This window comes from Nakaseomyces bracarensis, assembly GCF_045282275.1.
Source record: "Nakaseomyces bracarensis strain CBM3 chromosome Unknown Scaff13_0, whole genome shotgun sequence".
Taxonomy (NCBI): Eukaryota; Fungi; Ascomycota; class Saccharomycetes; order Saccharomycetales; family Saccharomycetaceae; genus Nakaseomyces; species Nakaseomyces bracarensis.
In genome coordinates this window covers 2,515,669-2,537,831 of record NW_027263959.1, presented here as the reverse complement: position 1 = coordinate 2,537,831, position 22,163 = coordinate 2,515,669, and the positions used below count along the sequence as shown (strand labels likewise).

General features: G+C 35.7%; 9 protein-coding genes across 9 annotated transcripts; 5 read left to right on the top strand and 4 right to left on the bottom strand.

Annotated features, from left to right (window-relative positions):
• Positions 1–4,418: 4,418 nt before the first annotated feature.
• Positions 4,419–5,768, top strand: GAT1 (Gat1p; the record flags this gene model as incomplete). The annotated part of the gene is made up of 1 exon (XM_071055315.1): positions 4,419–5,768. The coding sequence occupies one exon, from the start codon at positions 4,419–4,421 to the stop codon at positions 5,766–5,768; it is 1,350 nt and encodes a 449-aa protein (XP_070910008.1).
• A 613-nt stretch (positions 5,769–6,381) lies between these two features.
• SMX2 (mRNA splicing protein SMX2) lies at positions 6,382–6,612 on the top strand (the record flags this gene model as incomplete). The annotated part of the gene is made up of 1 exon (XM_071055314.1): positions 6,382–6,612. The coding sequence occupies one exon, from the start codon at positions 6,382–6,384 to the stop codon at positions 6,610–6,612; it is 231 nt and encodes a 76-aa protein (XP_070910007.1).
• Positions 6,613–7,071: 459 nt separating this feature from the next.
• GNA1 (glucosamine 6-phosphate N-acetyltransferase) lies at positions 7,072–7,545 on the bottom strand (the record flags this gene model as incomplete). The annotated part of the gene is made up of 1 exon (XM_071055313.1): positions 7,072–7,545. One exon carries the CDS (start codon positions 7,543–7,545, stop codon positions 7,072–7,074), a length of 474 nt encoding a protein of 157 aa, XP_070910006.1.
• Positions 7,546–8,127: 582 nt separating this feature from the next.
• TAT2 (aromatic amino acid transmembrane transporter TAT2) lies at positions 8,128–9,870 on the top strand (the record flags this gene model as incomplete). The annotated part of the gene is made up of 1 exon (XM_071055312.1): positions 8,128–9,870. The coding sequence occupies one exon, from the start codon at positions 8,128–8,130 to the stop codon at positions 9,868–9,870; it is 1,743 nt and encodes a 580-aa protein (XP_070910005.1).
• Positions 9,871–11,283: 1,413 nt separating this feature from the next.
• Positions 11,284–13,119, top strand: TOS7 (Tos7p; the record flags this gene model as incomplete). Its single annotated transcript, XM_071055311.1, has 1 exon — positions 11,284–13,119. One exon carries the CDS (start codon positions 11,284–11,286, stop codon positions 13,117–13,119), a length of 1,836 nt encoding a protein of 611 aa, XP_070910004.1.
• A 190-nt stretch (positions 13,120–13,309) lies between these two features.
• On the bottom strand, positions 13,310–14,413 carry TLG2 (t-SNARE syntaxin TLG2; the record flags this gene model as incomplete). The annotated part of the gene is made up of 1 exon (XM_071055310.1): positions 13,310–14,413. One exon carries the CDS (start codon positions 14,411–14,413, stop codon positions 13,310–13,312), a length of 1,104 nt encoding a protein of 367 aa, XP_070910003.1.
• An 847-nt stretch (positions 14,414–15,260) lies between these two features.
• Positions 15,261–17,297, top strand: ESC8 (Esc8p; the record flags this gene model as incomplete). Its single annotated transcript, XM_071055309.1, has 1 exon — positions 15,261–17,297. One exon carries the CDS (start codon positions 15,261–15,263, stop codon positions 17,295–17,297), a length of 2,037 nt encoding a protein of 678 aa, XP_070910002.1.
• Positions 17,298–17,528: 231 nt separating this feature from the next.
• On the bottom strand, positions 17,529–18,902 carry CMK2 (calmodulin-dependent protein kinase CMK2; the record flags this gene model as incomplete). The annotated part of the gene is made up of 1 exon (XM_071055308.1): positions 17,529–18,902. The coding sequence occupies one exon, from the start codon at positions 18,900–18,902 to the stop codon at positions 17,529–17,531; it is 1,374 nt and encodes a 457-aa protein (XP_070910001.1).
• Positions 18,903–19,532: 630 nt separating this feature from the next.
• On the bottom strand, positions 19,533–21,635 carry GSY2 (glycogen (starch) synthase GSY2; the record flags this gene model as incomplete). The annotated part of the gene is made up of 1 exon (XM_071055307.1): positions 19,533–21,635. The coding sequence occupies one exon, from the start codon at positions 21,633–21,635 to the stop codon at positions 19,533–19,535; it is 2,103 nt and encodes a 700-aa protein (XP_070910000.1).
• Positions 21,636–22,163: the final 528 nt, after the last annotated feature.

Sequence of the window (22,163 nt, the reverse complement as noted above, 5' to 3'; positions counted from 1 at the left end):
AATAGGCTCTCGAGGCCTACTACTGCAATAACTTTTTTTACCCACTACTAAGAAAAAAAAAAATTTTTTTGCTTTCAGAGCAGTCGATGAGCACTGCTTAGAATCACCCGCACAATGTATAAATTTTTGAAAAAAAAAAATATGAGTAAAAAAAAAAATTTTTTCTGCATTTACTTTGAATAATTCAGAATTCGTATAAATAGATCTCATATCATGTGTGAGCTCGTCAGTTATGTTGTCGACAAAATAGGAAACAGCGTAGAAATTAGTAAACTATATTTTGAGGTTGAGGATTACGTCACTTGGTAGGTCTATTTACGTCATAGTCTTTATTATAATTTTTTGTTTTTTTGTTTCTTGATCACAAAATTCTCTTTTATGTTATTTTATTATTTTGGCTTCGGCGGGTACGAAGAAATGATGAGGATAAAGCAAAAACGTGTTTCTGTTAATATTAGAGGGAGAAGAGGAGGAGGGGAGGGTATTTAAAAAGAATTGACATTTGTAATATAGGTTATTTATTTTTGAGGGTTGAAGTGGGGTAAGGGGGTAAACGGCACTAAATGGATATTTAATCATGAAATTTTTATAGTAAATTATTTCCAAATTAAATGTTCAATTTAGAGAGAGACATATTCAGAAGAAAAGGAAAAACAACAAAAAAAAAGCTTGGCTTGGTGAACTTGGCTAGTTTGGTGAACTTGGCTTCTATTTTTTCCTTATTACTAATGTATTTTATTTACCGTTTTCTGTCAATCATTTCTTAGGATAGATCTATTTCGTATAGAGTGTAGTCGTAGGATAGAAAAATAAGCACAATTAAACAGGATATTTCTTGTAAATAACAGGGGATAGTCGTGATATATAGTACTTACCGTAGCCGTGTGGTAGAGAGGTTAGCCGTATTGTGTGTTGTCGTGAGGGTCGAACGAAAGAAAGAAAAAATAGAAGGTATATTGACCTACTAGTGACATCAACATAGCATCCTTTATATCTTTGTACGCAGGTGTCTCTGTTTATGCGTATTGCCTATATTTTTTTAAGGTTAAGGATAATTACTCGAAAAAAAAAAAAAGGGACACCGAGAGAAGGGGAAAAAAATAGTTTAACCCTCATATCCGAACTTCCCGTTATTAGCGAAAGGTAACCACAACAAAATTTTCGAAGAAAAAAAAAAAACAAGAATAACATAGGACGTATAAAGGAAGAACACGTAGAAAAAGAAAGAAAGAAAGTTAAGAATGGAAGCTGTTGAGATAATATGTAGCAGAGAGTATAAATATATATTTTATTTTAACAAATACGTCATCAGTTGACAGAGGCATAGAGATTTGAGCAATAAATAACATAAAAATGATAGTTGATTGTTCTGTTGTATTTTTAAGCAGAGTAGATCTGCATTGGGGAATTGTAAACAAAAAATTAGAAAAATAAAAAGGAATATGGATTTGCACCACTAAAAAGAAAAGTGTACAATAAATAAAATTATTATTCCGGTATTGTTGTCGCCGGGTCCTCTGCATCTCCATTTTTTTCTTTTTGCACTGAACTACAATTGGCTACAGGGAATACTAAGGGGAAACGTCTTGATAAATGCACCCTTTCAAGATAACAAAGACATACTTAAGAGGTGATGGAGATGTTCCCTATATGGGCTTTTCATAATGAGTCAAGGATCCCCTTTCAATACTAAAGAGCTGTGAAGAAAACATCTCTATGCTATTCCCCTATGAAATAAATAGTATGCGGCTTATTATTCTCTATACAGGCCAGCGAAATAAAAATAGATACTATTGAAACCCCCCAGGATAGTTGTCGGTTTCTTTGCAATTGAAATGTTGCTCGATAAATATTTAAGATTTTAACAAGTGGTATAATTTACAAATTATGAAGACATTGTCTCGATATTATAATGTATAGTATTAAGTGATTTTATATTGAAATACCTTTTTTAGTTTAGTAAATTAGTTGGGCAATAGAATGTACTGTAGTATAATGAAAAGGATGAATAAAAAGGGGAGTTATTTTGTATTTGTACGTAAAAGTAGGCATTCTTCCTTACGGTGTAATTATAATAGAAATATAATAAAGGAATCAAAAATAAACATAAAAAAACCTCAGTAGAGATTACTGGTTGCTAGTATACACCTTTACAAGGTTTGGTGTATGGGCATACATGGAGATCTCTCCTATTTTGTCAACAAATATGGAAAAATGACGCACATATCATACATATAGTGTTATATATCGAAGTTAACTACTTTGAGTATAAACTACCCTTAAAATTTCGTATAGGAATGGAAGAGTATATTCCCCTTATTATGATGCACCACAGTTTTTTTTCCAAATTATTTTGTTATATGTCCTTTAAGACAGTTGGCGTAACGGTAAAAAGAAAACGTTATTTTGGTATTTCTTGAGTGGTTTGTCCGCAGAGTCCGTAGAAATGTACGTAGTACAAAAAGGGATCCACACGGGAGGGGTCTTTTATTTCATCAGTTTTTCTCCAATACGCAACAGATAATTTCTCCGACTATTCTACAAGCTTTTCTTCGTTAAAACTGGAAGTATTCGGAACAACGTTAGAAATAAATGTAGAAAAACAACGGAATTATGGAAGGAAAGGAGTCAGGAAAGGGTGAAAAAAAAAAGCATTAGAAATAAGTACTTGTTGTACGAGGTTTCTTTAGCCCCTCGGATAGGAATTACATAAAAATCGGGAAGAACCTTGCGAAAAAAAAAACTCTCTCCCCCCACCTTCACGCCGGTTCAGGGGAGCCCCAATGGACAGGGGATCCCGAAGAGAATGAGAGCACAAGTTTATGTAACAGAAAAAAATGGAAGGCTGTAAAGATAATAAATTAATTTATGTACGGCAACCTCTGTGCAAATTCTTATTATCCCAACCGGTTTTTTTCCTAACCGTCGGCTTCTAGAAGGTTGTTTTTCATAGTTCCTTCTGTGCTTCTTCATGCATGGAAGTGGGTGATTCTTAAAGTTTCTCACAACATTCGTAGGACTAAGAGGTTCGAGCCAGAAACTCAAAAAATTTAATTAATTTCATTAATTTAATAAAGACCAGCACTTATACACGATTTGTGTTTACTGAAATGCTACTGGGAATTCTAAGCAAATTTTGGGGCTAGTCCCTTCTAGCCCTGAAGCACTTCAAAATAATATAAGCAATATTTTCTACTAGTGGAGGGGGATTAGAGTCAGAGATTTTTTTTGCAGCGTAGTTTTTTTTATTTTTTCTCGATCAACGGTATGGCCATTTCATAGTGTCCCTTTAAATGAACGAAGAAGAGCAAGTCCAAAACTTCTAGAACCCCTCTTTCACTAGATGCTTTGTTTATTCAGGAAAAATGGATCAATTTAGCGTAAACCATAAGTTGATGCTAATTGTAAACTCTTCTCATAATTAATACATACTCAGATTTGATTAAGTTTTCCTTCTATTTTTAGCTAGTATCGTGGATTATGGACCCTTACCTTTCAAATGTCAGTAGACTAATTACTATTCTCTTTACGTCTAGCATATTTTTCTGCTAGGATCCTCAGTATATACCTTTCCTTCCTACCGGTATTCCATGTTAGTGGGTTGTTGATCTTTTTACGTGGCAGTTTTTTCTGTATAGCTGGGATAATCTTCCCTACGTATGTCCTCAACGATCTGCATAGCGCCGATGTGGGACCGTAGTAGATAAGTCAAGGCATGCATGAATCTGACGTAGGTTCACCACTACTATATGATATTTTACCGTATTTTTTTCCTTTTGAATGATTAAATACGCACTAAGAAAAAAACAAAAAATAAAAAAATAATAGAAAAAGAAAAAATATGTTGGAAGACTTGTATTCCCATTATTGATGTTGTAGTAGTAACCAGCTACCTACACATGTGTGTATCGTTCATATGTTAAGGGTGGTCTGATTAGAGAAACTATCCATTAAATTTTGAGGAGAATATTATATAATGGGTGTTAATCCTACAGTTAGTCCTTTTTATTTTTCTTTGTAGATATGGTGGATAGTCTGTTATTTCCATACTAGATCTTATATAATAATTTAACCCACTTAGAAGGTAAATCTATAGACTGATATTTCAAATACATCATATTGTCATTTATAATAACGATTTAAAATAGAGGTAAGAGAAATAATACCCATTACTTCCCTTATTTTCACAGAATATAAAAAGATCAAACTTACCCAATTCAATCATTTGTTAATTGAACTCCATCAATCATTTAATTGTTAAATTTGCTCAAAAAATATCTGATAACTACAATAGCAAAGAGACTACTGACCAGCCCATTCTTCGGATTAATTGATATTGGCGCTTCCTAAATACAACAAACTTTTATTAAAGAAAAAAAAAGTGTAGATTTTTTAAACAATTCATACATTTCACTAAAATGTTTACTGACCTTGAAACCGTTTATCCCGAATATTCCCAAAATAAAATTACTCAATACAATTACAATAGAAATAGAGTCATGGAAAATAAAGTCTCTCGATTTAACGACCAATATACTAATAATTTTTATTACGGTTCACACCTTATTGATGCCTATAACGGAGTTTCTTCTTCGCATCAAAGCCCATCATACACAACACAACTGAGAGGTAACTGCGACACTAATGATGATGATCTTTTCAGTAGCTTGAACCCCATAGATATACAGTCAGTCACAAATCCTTTGTTTCTAAACAAAGATAATATTAATGCCAATTTGTTAGCCGCTTCAAATGCTTTTTTTCCTTCAAGCAACTCTCTAAATCTTGAGACAATTGAAGACCCATTTGATCATTCGAAATCTGTTACACAAAACTCTGCGCTATATTCAACATCAGGAGACTCAGAATGGTATCAATCCAGTCTCAGTTCAGACAAGAGCAGAATTGTCTCTGATTCGTCGATACATACAAAATTCAATGAAGTATTACAATACTCAGATGCATCATCAAATATAAGTCCAAGTGCAACACCTGATACTATTAATGAAGGAGCACAATTCTCGGCCAAGCCAGTACTTCCAATTGGTTTCGAACACAACAATGTGGACAATACAGTTAAAATGCAAAGGAATAAAAAACCAAAATCAAAAAAAGAATTAAAGTCCAAATCTACCGGCAAAAAGTCAGATAAGAAAGATTCGGTAAATAAGGAAGAAATGAGATGTACGAATTGTGATACTACTAATACTCCACTCTGGAGAAAAGATGTTGACAGAAAACCATTATGTAATGCATGTGGACTATTTTTGAAGTTGCATGGCGTTATGCGTCCTCTCTCATTAAAGACGGATGTCATAAAGAAAAGGCAAAGAACATCTAAAATGCCTTCAAATCCTACTTTGAGTACTAACACTAAGCTACGGAGAAGGAAAAAAAAGATAACTTCTGCTAAAAAGCTTGCTGAGTCTAAATCAAAAAATATAGACACTTTAAATGACCAAAATAGAGATGAAGGAACCTCTTCAACGGCAAATATGTTTAGGGGAAACTCAGGAATCAACTTTAACATTGATCAAAGCTCAGAAAATAAACTAATTGATGGTAGCAATAAATTGACTGATATAAGAAATCCTATTGAATCGCCAGCTACAGTATTAGATAATAATATTGGATTTAACCACGAATTTGTACTGTCATGGACTGGCAATGCTGAAGAAAGCAAAATTAGTGGGATAGACGATGTAGCACTGGGATATAATTTTGGATTAATGGATGATCAAGAATGTTTTGATACATTCCAAATTTAAGCACAGTATCTTTTTTTTTATCTTTATTGTTTTCATATTCAGTATTAATTATGCATTAATTGAAGATTATAAGTTGGTGCACATATAATAATATGTTGGACCACTGTTGTGTCTATACGCATTTCTGATCAAATCAGAATAATATATATAAAAAAATTCTTTGAGATTATAATATTCTCTATTTTTTAAATTACTTATTATTTGTCTATAATAGTGTTCTTATTTTATTTATTACCTTAATATACGCTTAGTACTTTACAATATGGATTGACTTACCATTTATCAAAATGAATAATGAAAGTGGATTGCATGAATTTCAAATTCTTTACCAGTCATTACGGGTCTATTCACTTACAAAATATAAACTTTAAACATATCACGTGATAGTTAGTAAAATGCGATTTACCTACCAAAAAAAAGTTTAAGTGTGCATGTACGCTTCAAACTATAATGCAAGTATAATTTGGCTGGATATGGCTATAGCTTTTGAGACCAGATAGTATAAAGCGCAATAGCTATACAGATTTTTTGTTTTGTGCTATATTTCTTTTCTGTTAACTACAACTATAATAGCGAGGCAATAAACATATATATATTTACATATAATAGAAAAATGGTATCAACCCCGGAACTGAAAAAATACGTTGATAAAAAAATTCTACTTCAATTGAATGGCTCTAGAAAAGTAGCTGGTGTTCTCCGAGGATATGATATCTTCTTGAATGTTGTGTTAGATGATGCACTAGAGATAAGTCCCAGTGGAACACAGCAGAAACTAGGCTCTCAAACCGTGATACGAGGAAATTCTATTGTATCTATGGAAGCGCTCGATTCTATTGTTTAATGGTATGTTCAATATGTTATTTTTCCAAAATAATGAAGATTTATTTTGGTTCTGCATCTGTTGTGAAATGGAAAAATATAGCGGATTGCTAGAATACGTTCTAATAGGATACTACGTATCTTTATCAAGATAAACACTGAGAGTTTTTTGATCAAAATTAGATCCATATATCGCCCATGTTTGATAATTCACAAAGTATCAGAATTTCCATGTCTACAGCAGTCAAATGCATTACTTGTCTGAAAAACTCAAAAAATATCTAGTCTTTAAAAATTTATGCTTAATTATTCAATACATAAATGATATAACGATTAATAGTAATGATTGTCTTTTTTTAAAAAAAAAAGAAACTAATTAGTAAGTGAGTAATACAGGCCCTTTTTTTCCTTCGATATGTAGAGAAATTTATAAACAAATATTTTATCTCATTTTTTATCAATCGCAATCACTATTTTTGCTTTATAGTCGACACTGCATTTCTACACCTGCTCTTTTATATCCACATTTCTCATAAAATATAACATTCTTCTCATCACAATCCAAGATAATTTTGTAACAACCTGCTTTGAATCCCAAATCAGTTAAGTAGTTGATTAAATGTTTACCTAGCTTTTTTCCTTGGTGATTCTTCGACACAGCAATATCCTCTATGTGCCCGCACATACCTGTATCATGGATAATCTTGCGCTCCAATATGATATTACCACAAGCAGCTACTTCGTTCTCTACAGTATCGAATATGACGGTCGGATTGTAAACACGAAGTTGTTTGTCAGCGAAGAGCATTGTGCTGTCCCAATAAGAAATCATATCTTTAAATTGTGACTCACTCACATCCCCTACTGTGGTTAGCACTTTCAAAGTGTCAACAACACCAGTATAGTCGCTAGCCTCCATACGTCTGATAACATAACGTGAATCAAGATCATCCATCTTTAAATGTATTATTGTCTGCTCTTAGTTAAATTATGACTGAATTAGAATAATTTCAAACACAGTGCTAGTTACCACTATATTTAATAGATATACAACCTTCAATGCTACTGTCAACTGATACATATTATCATCCAATTAATGAAGCTATAACGAAATTCATTGAATAATTAAAGGGTTCTCTCAGCTTATGACACAATCAGCGGAGGACGGCATTGTTCGACGTCAAATAAAGCAAAAAAAGAAAGAAAAGAAAAGCGATTTGAAAAAAAAAAAAAAAGTGAAAAAAAATTAAAATTAAAATTATATTACCAAGATGGAAATTAACGAAGTATTGCTTACAGGAGGGATGTGTCATATATACATTATCTTCTAGTTTATTTTATTTAAATATTAGTTTATAGCTCTAATATATAATTCTTTTTTTTGGGGATTTTACATATTTGGTAAGATTATTTTGTTATTTTATTGTGGATTCCAATATTTCATGGGTATCCAATAGATAAATCCTTGACTCGAATAGAATACAACAAAATATACGATACTAAAGAAAAGTGATAAAATAAGTTTTTCGGTATCACTATGTCAACTAAAGAATTTAAAGATGAGGTAAATACAACCTTTTCTGAATTCAGCAAATTTGATTCGCCGAAGGAGTTCACTGCATACTCATCACAGGATTCTAATGATGCGAAACCTAAAAAATCCAGAAATATCTTCCAGAGATGTATAGATTCATTTAAACCACCTGAGGATGGGTCTTTTGATACTAGTAATTTGAAGAGAACACTAAAGTCGCGGCATTTGATCATGATTGCAATTGGTGGCAGTATCGGTACAGGTTTATTCATCGGTAGTGGACAGGCGTTAGCTACGGGTGGGCCTTTGGCTGTTATAATAGGTTGGTCTATTGCGGGATCACAGATTGTTGGTACCATTCATGGCCTTGGTGAGATTACTGTGAGATTCCCTGTGGTTGGTGCCTTTGCAGATTATAGTACTAGATTTCTCGATCCCAGTATTAGTTTCGTGGTGTCTACAATTTACGTTATACAATGGTTCTTTGTTCTGCCGTTAGAGATCATCGCTTCTGCTATTACTATTCAGTATTGGAATTCTTCGATTGACCCTGTGGTTTGGGTTGCTATTTTCTATGCAGCTATCGTTAGTATCAATTTATTTGGTGCTCGTGGTTTTGGTGAGGCCGAGTTTGTCTTCTCTACAATTAAGGCTATTACTGTATGTGGTTTCATTATTCTATGTATTGTCCTGATATGCGGTGGTGGTCCTGACCATGATTATGTTGGTGCCAAATTTTGGCACAATCCTGGTGCCTTAGCAAATGGTTTCCCAGGTGTTTTGTCTGTCCTTGTCGTGGCATCCTACTCTCTTGGTGGTACTGAAATGACTTGTTTAGCATCCGGTGAGACTGACCCAAAAGAACTACCTAGTGCTATCAAGCAGGTTTTCTGGCGTATCCTATTTTTCTTTTTAGCCTCTTTGACGCTAGTTGGTTTCTTGGTTCCTTACACAAATGAAAACTTGTTAGGTGGCTCCTCCGTTGACAACTCTCCTTTTGTTATTGCTATCAAGCTTCATCACATAAAGGCCCTACCTTCCATTGTGAATGCCGTTATTTTGATTAGTATTATGAGTGTAGGTAATTCTTGTATTTTTGCCTCAAGTAGAACTTTGTGTTCGATGGCCCATCAAGGTTTGATTCCATGGTGGTTTGGATATATTGACCGTGCGGGAAGACCACTTGCTGGTATTATTACCAACTCACTGTTCGGCCTTCTTGCATTTTTGGTTAAGTCCAGCTCTGTTAGTGAAGTGTTTGACTGGCTGATGGCTATCGCAGGTCTAGCCACATGCATTGTGTGGTTAAGTATCAATGTGTCCCATATCAGGTTCAGGATGGCTATGAGAGCCCAAGGCAAGAAGCTAGATGAACTGGAGTTTGTTAGTGCTGTCGGTGTCTGGGGGTCAGCATACTCCGCTCTAATTAACTTCCTGATTCTAATCGCGCAGTTCTACATCTCCTTATGGCCTATCGGTGGGTGGACCGATAGTAGCCAAAGGGCCAAAAAGTTTTTCCAGAGTTACCTGTGTGCATTGATCATGTTACTAATTTTTGTTATACACAAGATATACTACAAAGTTAAATTTGGACGCTGGTGGGATATGAAACCACTCAAAGAGATTGACCTAGAAACCGGCCGTAAGAATGTTGATATAGATGTTATTAAAGCCGAAATTGCAGAAAAAAAGATGTATCTAGACAAACAACCATGGATTGTCAGGTGGTACCACTTCTGGTGCTAATAGAAAAATATTATTCTAAAACTAAAATATTTTTAAAGATTTTGCATCTAGCCCCTGATGCATGGATGAAGTCTTAAATATAGAATAAAGATACTTTCCAATCACATTTCAGGATTTTATTAATGTTCTCTTTTTCTGTTTTCCTTATTTTTTTTTGTTGAATGTGTGGGTACTTCAATCTTCCCTCTACATTTTATTTAATGACCTATTATTGCATAATCATTGCATTTCACTTATATCATATTCTGTAATAAATAATGTATTTTCTTTTTTTATTAATTGTTTTCTAAGATTTCTTCGTTTGTTATATTGCAACATTGTATAGCGGTTAGGCTTTGTATATGACGGCAAATTAGTGACAAAAATGACCTTATAAAATTAAATTTATAAATGTTATTATTTACAGCAAGTAAGTAATATTTGTGACACGACATCAACAAATAACACCTCTCGGTAGCCAAGTTGGTTTAAGGCGCAAGACTGTAATTTCAACAACTGAAATCTTGAGATCGGGCGTTCGAATCGCCCCCGGGAGACTTTATTTTTTTCTGACCCATTATTTTTTATAAATAGACTAATCACTGATAACGGTAAAAAAGCAACGCGAAAATTTTCTTTTTACCAAAAAAATTAGTAGAATGTGCCCCCGTGATCAACGATAAGTTTCGGATTACACCACTCTTTTTTTTTTCTTGTTATCTTATCTACGGATGTTCGACTCGGGAGTGGGAATTACACTTTTTTTTTGTGTTTGTCCCCGCCCCGTGCGTCGGTCCTCGGTGTGCGTACACGTTTTGGTTTAACTACCTTCCTTTTCTCTCCCAGCTACGACGTCTTCTACGCTGATCAATTTACTAAATGACGTTGGTAGTCCCGGGCAATTTATTTTTCCCGTTTCCAAGGTTACCCTATATTGAGGGAGAGAGGTGAGGGGTATTCAAAGCCTCGTAGTATAAATGAGGTGCGGGAACAAAAAAAAAGAAAGAAAGAAGTAATTTCTATTTTTATGACATTTCGCGTTTTTCCTCTTGACTCAAAGGAACCAAGCCATCTCTCTTCTAGTTAGCTATAGTTGATCTATTTAGTTATCCCGGTATCTTCAAACAATGGAGTAGGCTGAGAGAGCGATACCTGGTTTATTTAACATGGCTGTTCTTTAACAGTATAGTGATATATATATCTTTAATGCGGAAGTACATTTCTTTTATTCCTTTCTCTCTTAAAACGTATCATAATGATTTATAGATGGCATTAACATATATAAGTAATTATATAACATAAAAACTATTGATAAACTATTCATCATACAAAAGAATAAAAACAGATTAACAAAACTTAATTGAAAAAAAGAGAACCAAAAATTTTTTAAGTAAAAAAAAAAAATTATAGCACAAACAACATACAAAAATATAAATGTCCGGGTCTAGGTCCGTTTGGTTCCTGGTTATATCAGGGATGTTTTTCTTGGCTATGGCATTTTGCCTTATTGCCTCTATTACAGCACCTGCTATCAAACAAATTGGTATCGCCAAATATAATGGTATAACGTATGGTACGCTCGGGTATTGTTCGGATGGGTCGTGTTCTCATGCATCTGCTGCTTATCATCCAGAAAGTGTAGACACTTCTACCGGTGACTGGTTACTATCAAGTAGTGTCCGTTCACATTTGGGACGTATCATATTTATTGCTCCTATCGCTGCCGGATTGAACTTCATGGGTTTCTTATCCTCTTTTATCGTGTTCTTCCTAACAGGACCATCGGTGTCTGTGGCTTTCTTCTTCATTAATCTAACGTTGGCCATCCTAGCCTTCTTGGCAACCACACTGGTGGCAGTTATCGACGTTATTGTGTTTTACCCACATGTTTCATGGTGTGGATGGTTGCTCATACCATCCTCAGCTCTCACTCTAATTTGTGTACCTCTGCTATTTTTAGCTCACGCATCACATTCTAAGGATGAGTCTATATTCGAGGATGGAGACGTGGAGAAACCATTGACCAGGTTAGTTGCTGATGAGTTTGATGATGATGTTGGTACTAACAATTTGTCTAAGTACAACCGTGATATGGATGAAAAATTGAGCTTCAATAACTATAAAACCATGCAACTCAATGCCGCCACTCCTACAGTATTACCAGATCCTGAGAAGGTTCTGACGTATGGAAGCTCAAGCCAAGGCACGTCCGAATCGTCATTCCTTGAGAAAAAAGAGAATGACCAAGAGGAAAGAGAGCTGTTTGATGAGACCCATGATGATGTTCTGGCTGGTTCAGACAACCATGAATCTTTTTCGGCTATTAATAGCGATGGTGGAAGACAACAAAACGCAAGATACAGTAGACAGTTCTCAATACCACCCTCATCTCATACACCTTCGTTAGACTCTTCCGCATATTCTCAACAGAATATAGAGAATTTAAGGAAGTCAGCAACTCCATTTCTTGCTAACAAAAGCAATGAAAATCCTCTTATATTACAAGATTTGATGGAGAACACAGAACAATCCAATAACGCTAATAATTCTAACTTTTACACAGAGAATGCTCCAGCTAAATTTGCACAGCCATATGGAACAGATGACAATAGGTCGGATATAACATCAGTCTCAAGACGTGGTGTTGATCCAGCACATATTGAATACTATGATAATGGAAAGCACCTTAACGCAAAAGATTCTTTAGGCTACAACACAAACAATATTCAAGCGCCTTCTGCTCCTTATCCTGTAAGTACCTATTCTATGGATAGAACCAACACTCAATCTCAGAATACTGTGAACGGGCAACAAAATAATCAAAAACCTATGAATAGTAACCCAGGGTTCAACCAGCAATCAATGTATCCTCCACAATCAAGGAATAATTATCAACAATATCAAGGGGCACAACCTATGTACCCTCAAGCTAGGGGTCCAAATAATGGGCAAATGATTCCAATAAATAATATTCCATTACAAATGAGAAATCCAATGCAACCACCAAATATGCACGGTCCACAACCAAAGAGGTATCCTATGCAAATGCAACATCCCATGCAAATGCAACATCCAATGCAACATCCTATGCAAATGCAACATCCTATGCAAATGCAAAACCCAATGCAAAACCCAATGCAAATGCAACAAATGCAACCTCCTATTAGAGGAACCGTAGGGTTCCAACCAGCATACAAGAAAAGACTAAGGAATAAAAATATGCTACCAGCTTCAAGTTTAACAGGTGACAACCTCTACAATTTGACATGATGACTGTATTATATTCATGACTCCACTCTATAGTGAAAAAACAGAGTAATTTTCACTTTTTGCATTTTTTAAGATATACATTATGTATAGTTTATAAGTTGTAATATTATTATTTTATTATTCATAAGGAGTTCTTTTCTTTATCAAAGTAGTTTAAGTTAAGTGCATTAAATAGTTGGTCTTTAAGAGCCTATGTGTCAACATTCATTGAATCGTGGAAATCGTCTACTTGAGGTGCATGAGGTGCTGTTGGAGTTTGTGGAGCATCATGTACAATTTTTGTCGAACTGTGTGGTTTGAGCATTACAAAGAAGAAAAGAGCAATTACGCAGAGTGTTAAAAGGAGTATCACTTTGCATTTCTGTGTTCTTTTTTGGTATCTGGTTGCTTGGTTGAGTTCTTTATGTGCAGACTTCAATTCTATGACAGTATTTTCAAGATTATAGTCGATTCTGTCGACAATGGTTCCTTGGTCGATAATCAAACTTTGCATTTCTCTGAATATTGTACTTACTTCAAGAACACCTTGAGCAAGTTTTGTGATTTCTTCATCGCGATCCCTCAAAAAGCTCTCAGTAGCAGTTCCAGTTTTCTGTTTTTGTAAAGTCATCCTGGAATAATCTTCTATCTCCTGCTGTTCTCTGGCATTGATACCACCGACTTCGGTTTCTTCGAGCAAGGCTGTATCGTTCGCATTCCTAGTTTCTGCATTTGATCTGTTATTTCTCAGAGAATTACCAATTGGTTTCAGATCATCTTTGTTTAAAAATTTCAAGTAATTATTTTGTAATACTCTAAATTTATTACTTTCCACCTGAATCTTATCAGCATATCGTTTCTGTACATTGTCAAGGATAACTAGTTCTCCTCTATTTAACCTTTTACCGTCCACGTATTGGTCATCAAAAATCCTTTTCAATTTTTTCATAGTATTATAGCATTTCTGAAAAAGCTGAATTACTTGATAACTCAGATCTTCTATTATTTTTTCATCATGAGTCTTATCTTCAAATCCAGGAAGTGAATTCTTCTGATACAATTTGTGTAATTTGGTCATATGTTCTCTTATTCTTCCGAGATACTCATCAATGTCCTGTGCAACATCTATAAATACTGGAGGTAAAGTATTTGCGCCTTTGGAACTATCCATTTCAACCATTGGAAAAGCTTCGCTGTCAACATCAAATTCAACACTTTTATCTTGTTCGTCTCTAAACCGAGTCATAGAAACCCGCCTATGATGCGGGAAAGTCCGACGATATGACAGATAAAGATTGGTTCTATCTCTAAACATATTCCTGTTACGGTATTTCTGCTAAATAGCGAGTACTTAATGATGATATCTTGTATTATCCCCTTAAAAATCGAAGGTTGCCAACAATGTATTTGTATTTTTTTTTTGGAAACTAGACTGCCAGTAATAAGCAACAAAAGGAAAATAAATTAGTCTATTATAACCTTTCACACTGTACATCTATAAAGGAAATAAAAACAATTAATAACTCTCGTAGTGACTTTAATATCTATGATTCTTAATCAGGCACTGTTCAAAATTGGCGGAGGGATGCTCACCCGGTTTTTGTGCAGGTAAACGGGTAAATCACATGATCAGCGTATCACGTGGTTTACGTTTAAAGAGCTATAGTAGCACCTGACCGTATTCGTATTTTAGCATAGGTATCAGTACGTGGGCCCATCCATCACCACCTTTCGCGGGCCTTAAATCTTTCCGATGAATTCTAATGGTCGATATATATGTTCTACATGCCTGCTCCTTGTATGGTTTAGTACACATTCAATACAGAATCAGGTGGATCGTTCTTGATCAAGTTTTTTTCTCTTTAGCTCAGCCATTTGAAAAGAATAACGAATAGAGTTCTTTAATTAAAGACTATACTGTGCCGTTCGATTGCGTTGTATTCAGTGGTAAATAATACAAAGTGAATAAAGACTCATTTCTTTTAATCCGTAAAAAATAAGTTACAATTAACTTATCTACAAGTTCAAATAACTACAAGAGAAGGAAGAAAAAAATAGGCAACTGAAAAGATCAATATTGAAATTGGAGGTAATCTGATCTACCGTATTAAACAAAATCATCGATTAAACTCAAGACAGTTTACATACATTTTGTTGTAATAATGCCTGCTAATTCAACTCAGATTGCTAAAAGTGCTGCCAAAAGAGCAGTTCAGCTCACTTTTGACGATTTCAGCAATATAAAGGTAGTTGGGCCAAATACAGCTGCCAATGATAGTAAGACAGCTGCCAATATTGTTACTGATGAAGAAATAAAAGAGAACGATGAGCCAATAGGTGTCTCAGGCGATGCTGATACTCAAGCGGATTTGGAAATTGTAAGCGAGAAAGAATCCAAGAAGAACAATAAAAGAGTGAGCCATGATTCGAAGACCCCAGCTACATCTACAATCCCAGATAAAGAACGTAGAGTTAAGAAACAAGCTATAAATGGAAATGGCTCTACTAATTCAGGAGCAACGAAGAAGGTTGATGTATCGCCATTAACAGAATGCATATGGTCCTCGAATGTACCAATTGCTAGTGAAACATATGATCTAGAATCTTATCATAATTTAGAGGATGGTTACGATGAACTCTTTTCATTGCTACGAAGTAAACCACTACCATATGCAGGAAAGATTATGAAAATCATGTCACTGATAGATAAGTTAACTTATTTCTTTGATCCTTCGATTACCAACTTATCATTCCAGGACATTGAAGAGGGTTTAGGGTTTGTTGTAAATGAAAACATGACTGACGAACAATTACAGTTACTTCAGGATAAGATGGATCTCATCTTATATACACTGTTAAAGATGTTATCCACTCCTGCTAATAAATCAATCGTTTTCACCCCTCCCACCATGGCGCAACTAAAAAACAACAATCGTCCATATGCAAAGATGTTTTCAAGAGTGAGAACATTATCTACTACCATGGAATGGGGCTATCCATTAGAATGGAGATATTTGACACCAGAAGAAAATCCTATAAACACACAAAGACTGTCTTCTTTGGGTTTAACTCTCCTATTGCCCGCTGACAGATTAACTCTTTTGAGCTGTCTTGTGGATTGGACTTTTTCATATGCACCATCAGTAAGCTCTGAAATATTCAGGTTATCGCACATAAGAGACGAGACTGGGTTTGCGGTCACAACTTTTTCTGCTCCTAGGTTCACAGAGAAATCAATAGCTGAGATTGAAAAGGAATATTTTAATTTGTGTAAAATGGAACGAGAGAAATACGAAACTCGTTGGAAAAGGAGGCATAGTTATACATCAGGCAACTATGCCAGGAAATTCGAAGTGTTTAAAGATATACAAACTGCTCATCAAACAGCTCTCCTTGCAGGAAAACCTTCTTCATCACATGAACAAATTGATGTCAAGTGTTACAAAAAATGGCAAGAGATATTCGAAAATGAAATTATAGATGATCTATTGACTAATCCTTACAAAGATGAGAAATATAAGCTAAGAGCTTTGGAGGGTTTGTTGGCTAGAACTAAAAATATTGGTGAGATTTATTTACCAAGGCTTTGTACTTACAAGACTGAGTTCATGAAGGAATTAAAGACATTTGAATCAGTGGAAGAAGTTATAAGATACTATAAATATAAGGAGGAAAGATTGGTGGATAGATCGGTTGATGAATTAAAGGAACAAAGTTCTAGATTTAAGCTAATATATTTTGATAAGATAAAATTACTGGATGATATGGTTAACAACTATGACACTACGGAAGGCATATATTATTATGAACTGGCTAACGGGCCTGATGAACTTTCAACTTTTAGCGAAAAACTTCTGAGTTTTGGACAAGGTCAACCATTGGAGAGAGATATGAATTTAATAGCTGATACTGTAAATAAGTGGTCAAAATTGAGTACCAAATTAGATGACGCTAGAAACAAGAAACCCAATGATGATAAAAATGTTAGACGATTGAGAACTCGGGGCGGACTACGTAGCACTTTTGCATACCATGGTGATGACGTTGAAGTAGATAGTGCCAGTGAGTATGAAGATGATTTCGCCACTCAAGGAACAGACAATTATGATGAATTTGAATATGATGACAATAGTATTATAGAAGATCAAACTGAATCGCGTTCTGAAAGACTGAAAAGAAGAAAGCAGAGAAATATCTAAAGGTTCGCAATATGTATATACAAAATCATTTCTTCTAAATTTCAAACTTGCTTGTATAGTTATAAAAATATACGAGTGTGGTTTATTTATCGATTGAGCGATAAAAAACAATCCAATAAAAGTTCAGAGTTCTTTTTTTCAGTTAGTTATAGTAATATATGTATGTATATATATATATATATGTTACTGCGAATGATTACTCACATCTAAGTAGGAATTGATGGAATATGGTCAGTTATTAGTAGAAGAGGGTGTAGAATATGTGCTTTTGGTGCTTGGATGTGGAGTAGAAGATGTACTTTTGGTGCTTGGATTAGGAGAAGGAGTTCTATCACCCAAAATTCTCTCTTTATTTTTAGTTGCTGCTCTTACAATTTGAGCAAATGTATCCTGCGTCAAGACCGATTTTATTCTCCTCTGTTCTATGTTTAGTCTATCCACACCTTTACCCATACCCTTCTGAGATTGTATTCTCAAATCATTTAATGAACTCGTTAGAGTATTAAATGCTTGCGTTGCCACATTTTCTTGTAAATCAGTATCTGATTCATTGTCTATCATGTACAAGCTTCTCAATTTCTTAATTCTGTTATTCAATTTTACGATTTCAATAGCATCACGCAATTTCTTACGAAGATCAAAACCTTTCTTAATTTCTGGTAGGATATTAGCAGCTCCAGGAACATCCTTAGTCTCCAAGATCCATGGGTCCAGTATCAACTCTTTAGCAGTGGGTCTCTTTTCCGGATCTAGTGTTAAAGCTCTTAAGATAAAGTTCTTAGCACCATCAGATATATTGTCCCAGTATGGTTGGTGGAATGTAACGGGGTATTTGCCTTGAGTACATTCATCTAAGAAGCCTTCAACGCTTTCAGCTACAAAAGCGGAGTAACCACATAACAAAGTGTACACAATAACACCAATAGACCATATATCACATGGTTTACCGTGACCGTTATTAGTTAATACTTCAGGAGCAACATACCCCAAAGATCCTGCGGCTTTGAAAATTAGGTCATCGTTATTCTTCAGTTCCTTTGCGATACCGAAATCCGCGATAACCAGTTTTGAGTCATCCGTATTGTCAATGTATAACACATTCTCAGGCTTTAAATCACGGTGTACAATGTTCTGAGAATGCATATAGTCAACAGCACTCAGTATCTGTAATGTAATACTGACGGCATCGGCCTCTGTGAACTTACCCTTCGCAAGAATCCTATCGAAAAGCTCACCACCGACAGCTAATTGTGTCACAATGTAGAACTTGTCCTTTGATTCGAACCAGTCCTTGAATTCCACAATGTTTGGGTGCTTTAGCTTCTGCAAAATAGACAATTCCTCGTACAACATCTGCAACTGCACGTCATTGCCCTTCAAAGCCTTTTTCAATAGAATCTTCACAGCGACATCCTCATTTGCAGGAATATAGCGCGCCTGTCTCACCACACCAAATGTACCAGCACCCAATGTCTTCCCAAAGACGTAGTTAGACTTGCTCACATAGGAGTCCGGTTGTCCACTGAGCTTGTTAAACAATTTAGTCACCTTATGCCCTTGAACGTGCTCTGGCTCTCTGATTTCAGGAATACCCTCTTCACTCATTGTTTGTTATTTTTGAGTATAGTTTATTATTTTCAAGTTATTCTATTCCAGCTTAACGGTATTAATGTTAGACCTTTCGAGAATTTGAATCAACTACTTAATCAAGTTACTTAAAAAGCCCCCCCTTTGCCACGACCACCTTAATTTTTCCCGAATCGCCTTTTCGCCTACCAATGCGGGATAAAATGATTTACACCAATATTTAAGCTTAATAGTGTGTATTATAATAATATTATAATAATATTATAAATACTATATATGATGTCCTAAGTTATCATATGTGAGAAATATAAATTAAAATCAGTAGAAATCAAATAAATTGTAATGTATACTTTCTAGAATATTATATCCATGACTATAAAAATAAACATAAATGGGGTTAAGGAAGATTAAAGTAAAAGTGTTAGAAGAAAAAAAATAATAGAAAAAGGAACAGCATGAGTGTTTTGTGACTAGTAAAGTACTCTTTGGAAAAAAGCATGACATATGGTAAGGTGATCATTAGTATTAAGATATAACTTGTGACAAAGTTGTAGAAAAACAAAAGTAAGAAAAAAGAATAACAATTGGAATAGGAATTAAAGGTGAGGAGTTACAAAACGATATTTCTCAGTTAAGAAAAAAATTGGATTAATTCTCGTCACCTTGTTCATCATTCTCATTACCCATACTTAAGTTGAAGTAATCGTCCACGTTATTGACCTCTTGCAAAGTACCTAGGTCACCTGGGGTCATGTACACAGCACTTGACGATCTGACATCCTTAGGTGATCCTGGGACACTCAATGGTCTGCTAATCTTCAACTTCTTTCCTCCCGATAGACTGTCCATATTCAAGTCACTTAATTCCTCTCCTACTAGAGCCTTGAATTGCTCTGGGTAGGCTCTACGTAGAGCCAATTGTCTGGCCTTGACATATTCTAGGCCCATACGCTTCCAGTCAAGCAAATCGGATAGTCTTTCCGTTCTGTTTCTTTGGTTAATTCTTTGTCTTCTAGTCTTCTTAACAAACTCTTCCATGTAGTCGACTAGTTGTTCTACAGACTCATCTGGGGACTTGAAACGACGGTCTACAATATAGATACCGTAGTCTTTGGCTTGGTTAGTTTCTATCAAGTCTTCCATATAAGCACCGAACCCAGACAAGTTAGTGGTGATAGATGGGACACCCATAACAGTACACTCAGCTGGAGTATAGCCCCAGGGTTCGTAGTAAGATGGGAAAACACCTAGATGGCAACCACGGACGAATTCGTCGTAATCTAAGCCTAGAATTGGGTTGTTAGCATTTAAGAACTCAGGATGGAAAATGACCTTGACTCTATCACTTGGATTGTTGAACAATTGCACGTGTCTTATTTGGTTTAGGACTAAATCGTTAGCGTCGTCAGCCATGTTGTGAGTAACAATTGGTGGAAGTTCGCCATTTGGTCTTCTTAATGCCAATACACGCTTCTTCAATAGCACTTTATCAGAAGGTTTCAACAATTCATCCAAGTTGGTTGGCATCTCGCTAGTAACACCATTATGTGGGTATTTCATAGCATGGTCAAAAATTCTCTTTCCGATAGATCTGGTAACTTCATCAACAGTGTTTTCTAACGACTTAACAACAGCTTGACTTCTTAATGCTTCCACAGTGAATGAGTTGTTTTTAGCAGGCATGATAATGAAAGCCACGACAGTCTTTTTGGAGCCTGAGACCTTTAGTCTGTAGTTTAGACGAGCCAGCGCCTCGATGAACATATCAGCACCTTTATTCTTATATTCATATCTACCGGCGATGAAGAAGTAGATAGTGTTATCCAAGTCAAAGTCGTAACTTCCGTGGAAGTGGCCTCTAACGAATTCATTGATCTTCTCTTTCTTCAAAGCATGCAAGTTTTGGAATTCATGGAAGGCTTGGAACTTGACAACGTTCAAACCGTTAGGCAAGATACCGTCTGGTTTTCTCTTCAACAAGTGTTCAGCTTCGAATGCAGTGATCTGCGAGACAGTAGTGAAGACGTCCGCAGAGTGTGCTGCAGCTCTCTCGATACAATACCTGTGGTAGATGTTGTACTTCCCGGCCTCGTGGTCTACGTCGACATGTTCGATACTGTTGTAGAAGTCGAAGTCACCAGAAGCGCACAGGTATCTACCAAGCAGAGTAGCGTGTGTGGTGAAGATAGTGACGATATCGATACGTCTCTTCCTGCACAATGGCAGAGCGACACCAGCAAGCCACTCGTGGAAGTGACCGATGATGGCATGGTTAGTGTCCAGGTGGGCCAGTTCACCTAGGAACCAAGCCACGGTGTAACCAAACAGGATTGAGTCGTTCGTCTCCCAGTCGTTCTCTGGGGATGGGATACCGACTAGAGACCACAGGTCACCCTTCCATTCGTTCAGGTACCCACGCACAGAGTCCAATTCGAACAGGATAACCCTTGGAGCACCCTCGATCAACCATCTACCGTACTCAAACCTCACACCACGGCTACTCATGCTCTGCAAAGTCTGTTGGATAGGCTTCAACTCATCAGAAAACGTAGCGGGGTCATTCCAGTCCAATATGTCAACCTCACTCTGGTAAGTAGCACGGTTCAAAGGACCCAAAAGGTGGTAGTTATCCTTGTATTGAGCCACAGTAACAGGAGCCTTCGACTTCAACACAGAATAGATACCACCAACCCTGTTAGCAACCTCAGTAGCCACTTCAAAGAGAAGATTGTTCTTCAAATCCCTAGACATTTAGTTGTTGTTTTTGTTGTTTTGATTTAGTTTGTTATGTTCGATAAAGAGAGACAGAAAGAGAGAGAGAAAGGGCTTTTAACAATTTGATATTACTTTTTTTTCCTTCTTTCTAATCTAATTTATATAATTATAAAAAAAATCCCTTTATTTTTATATATTTTACATTATTTTACATTTCGTTATGTCTATCCCCACTTCCCAATCCAATCCCTTCCTCCAATTGAAACTCTTTTTTCTTTTTCCCTTGTTGAAAGTGAACTGAATTGTGTTCCTCCCCCTCCCATCTCCTGTCCCCCTTACCACTTTATAATCCTATTCATACTCTACAATAGCATACCCCTTCTTCAAGAAGGGATAGCATTGTCCTTGTAATCTACAAATCGTTATGCCAGGGCTCACTCTTCACCAGTGCCCAATTAGAAAGCTTCTTAATGGGCCCCCTCTCTCTATGTTGTACATCGTACATTGTACCACACAGACCACGTAGAAGGAACAATATTGAATATTGAATATCACTAAAGGTGA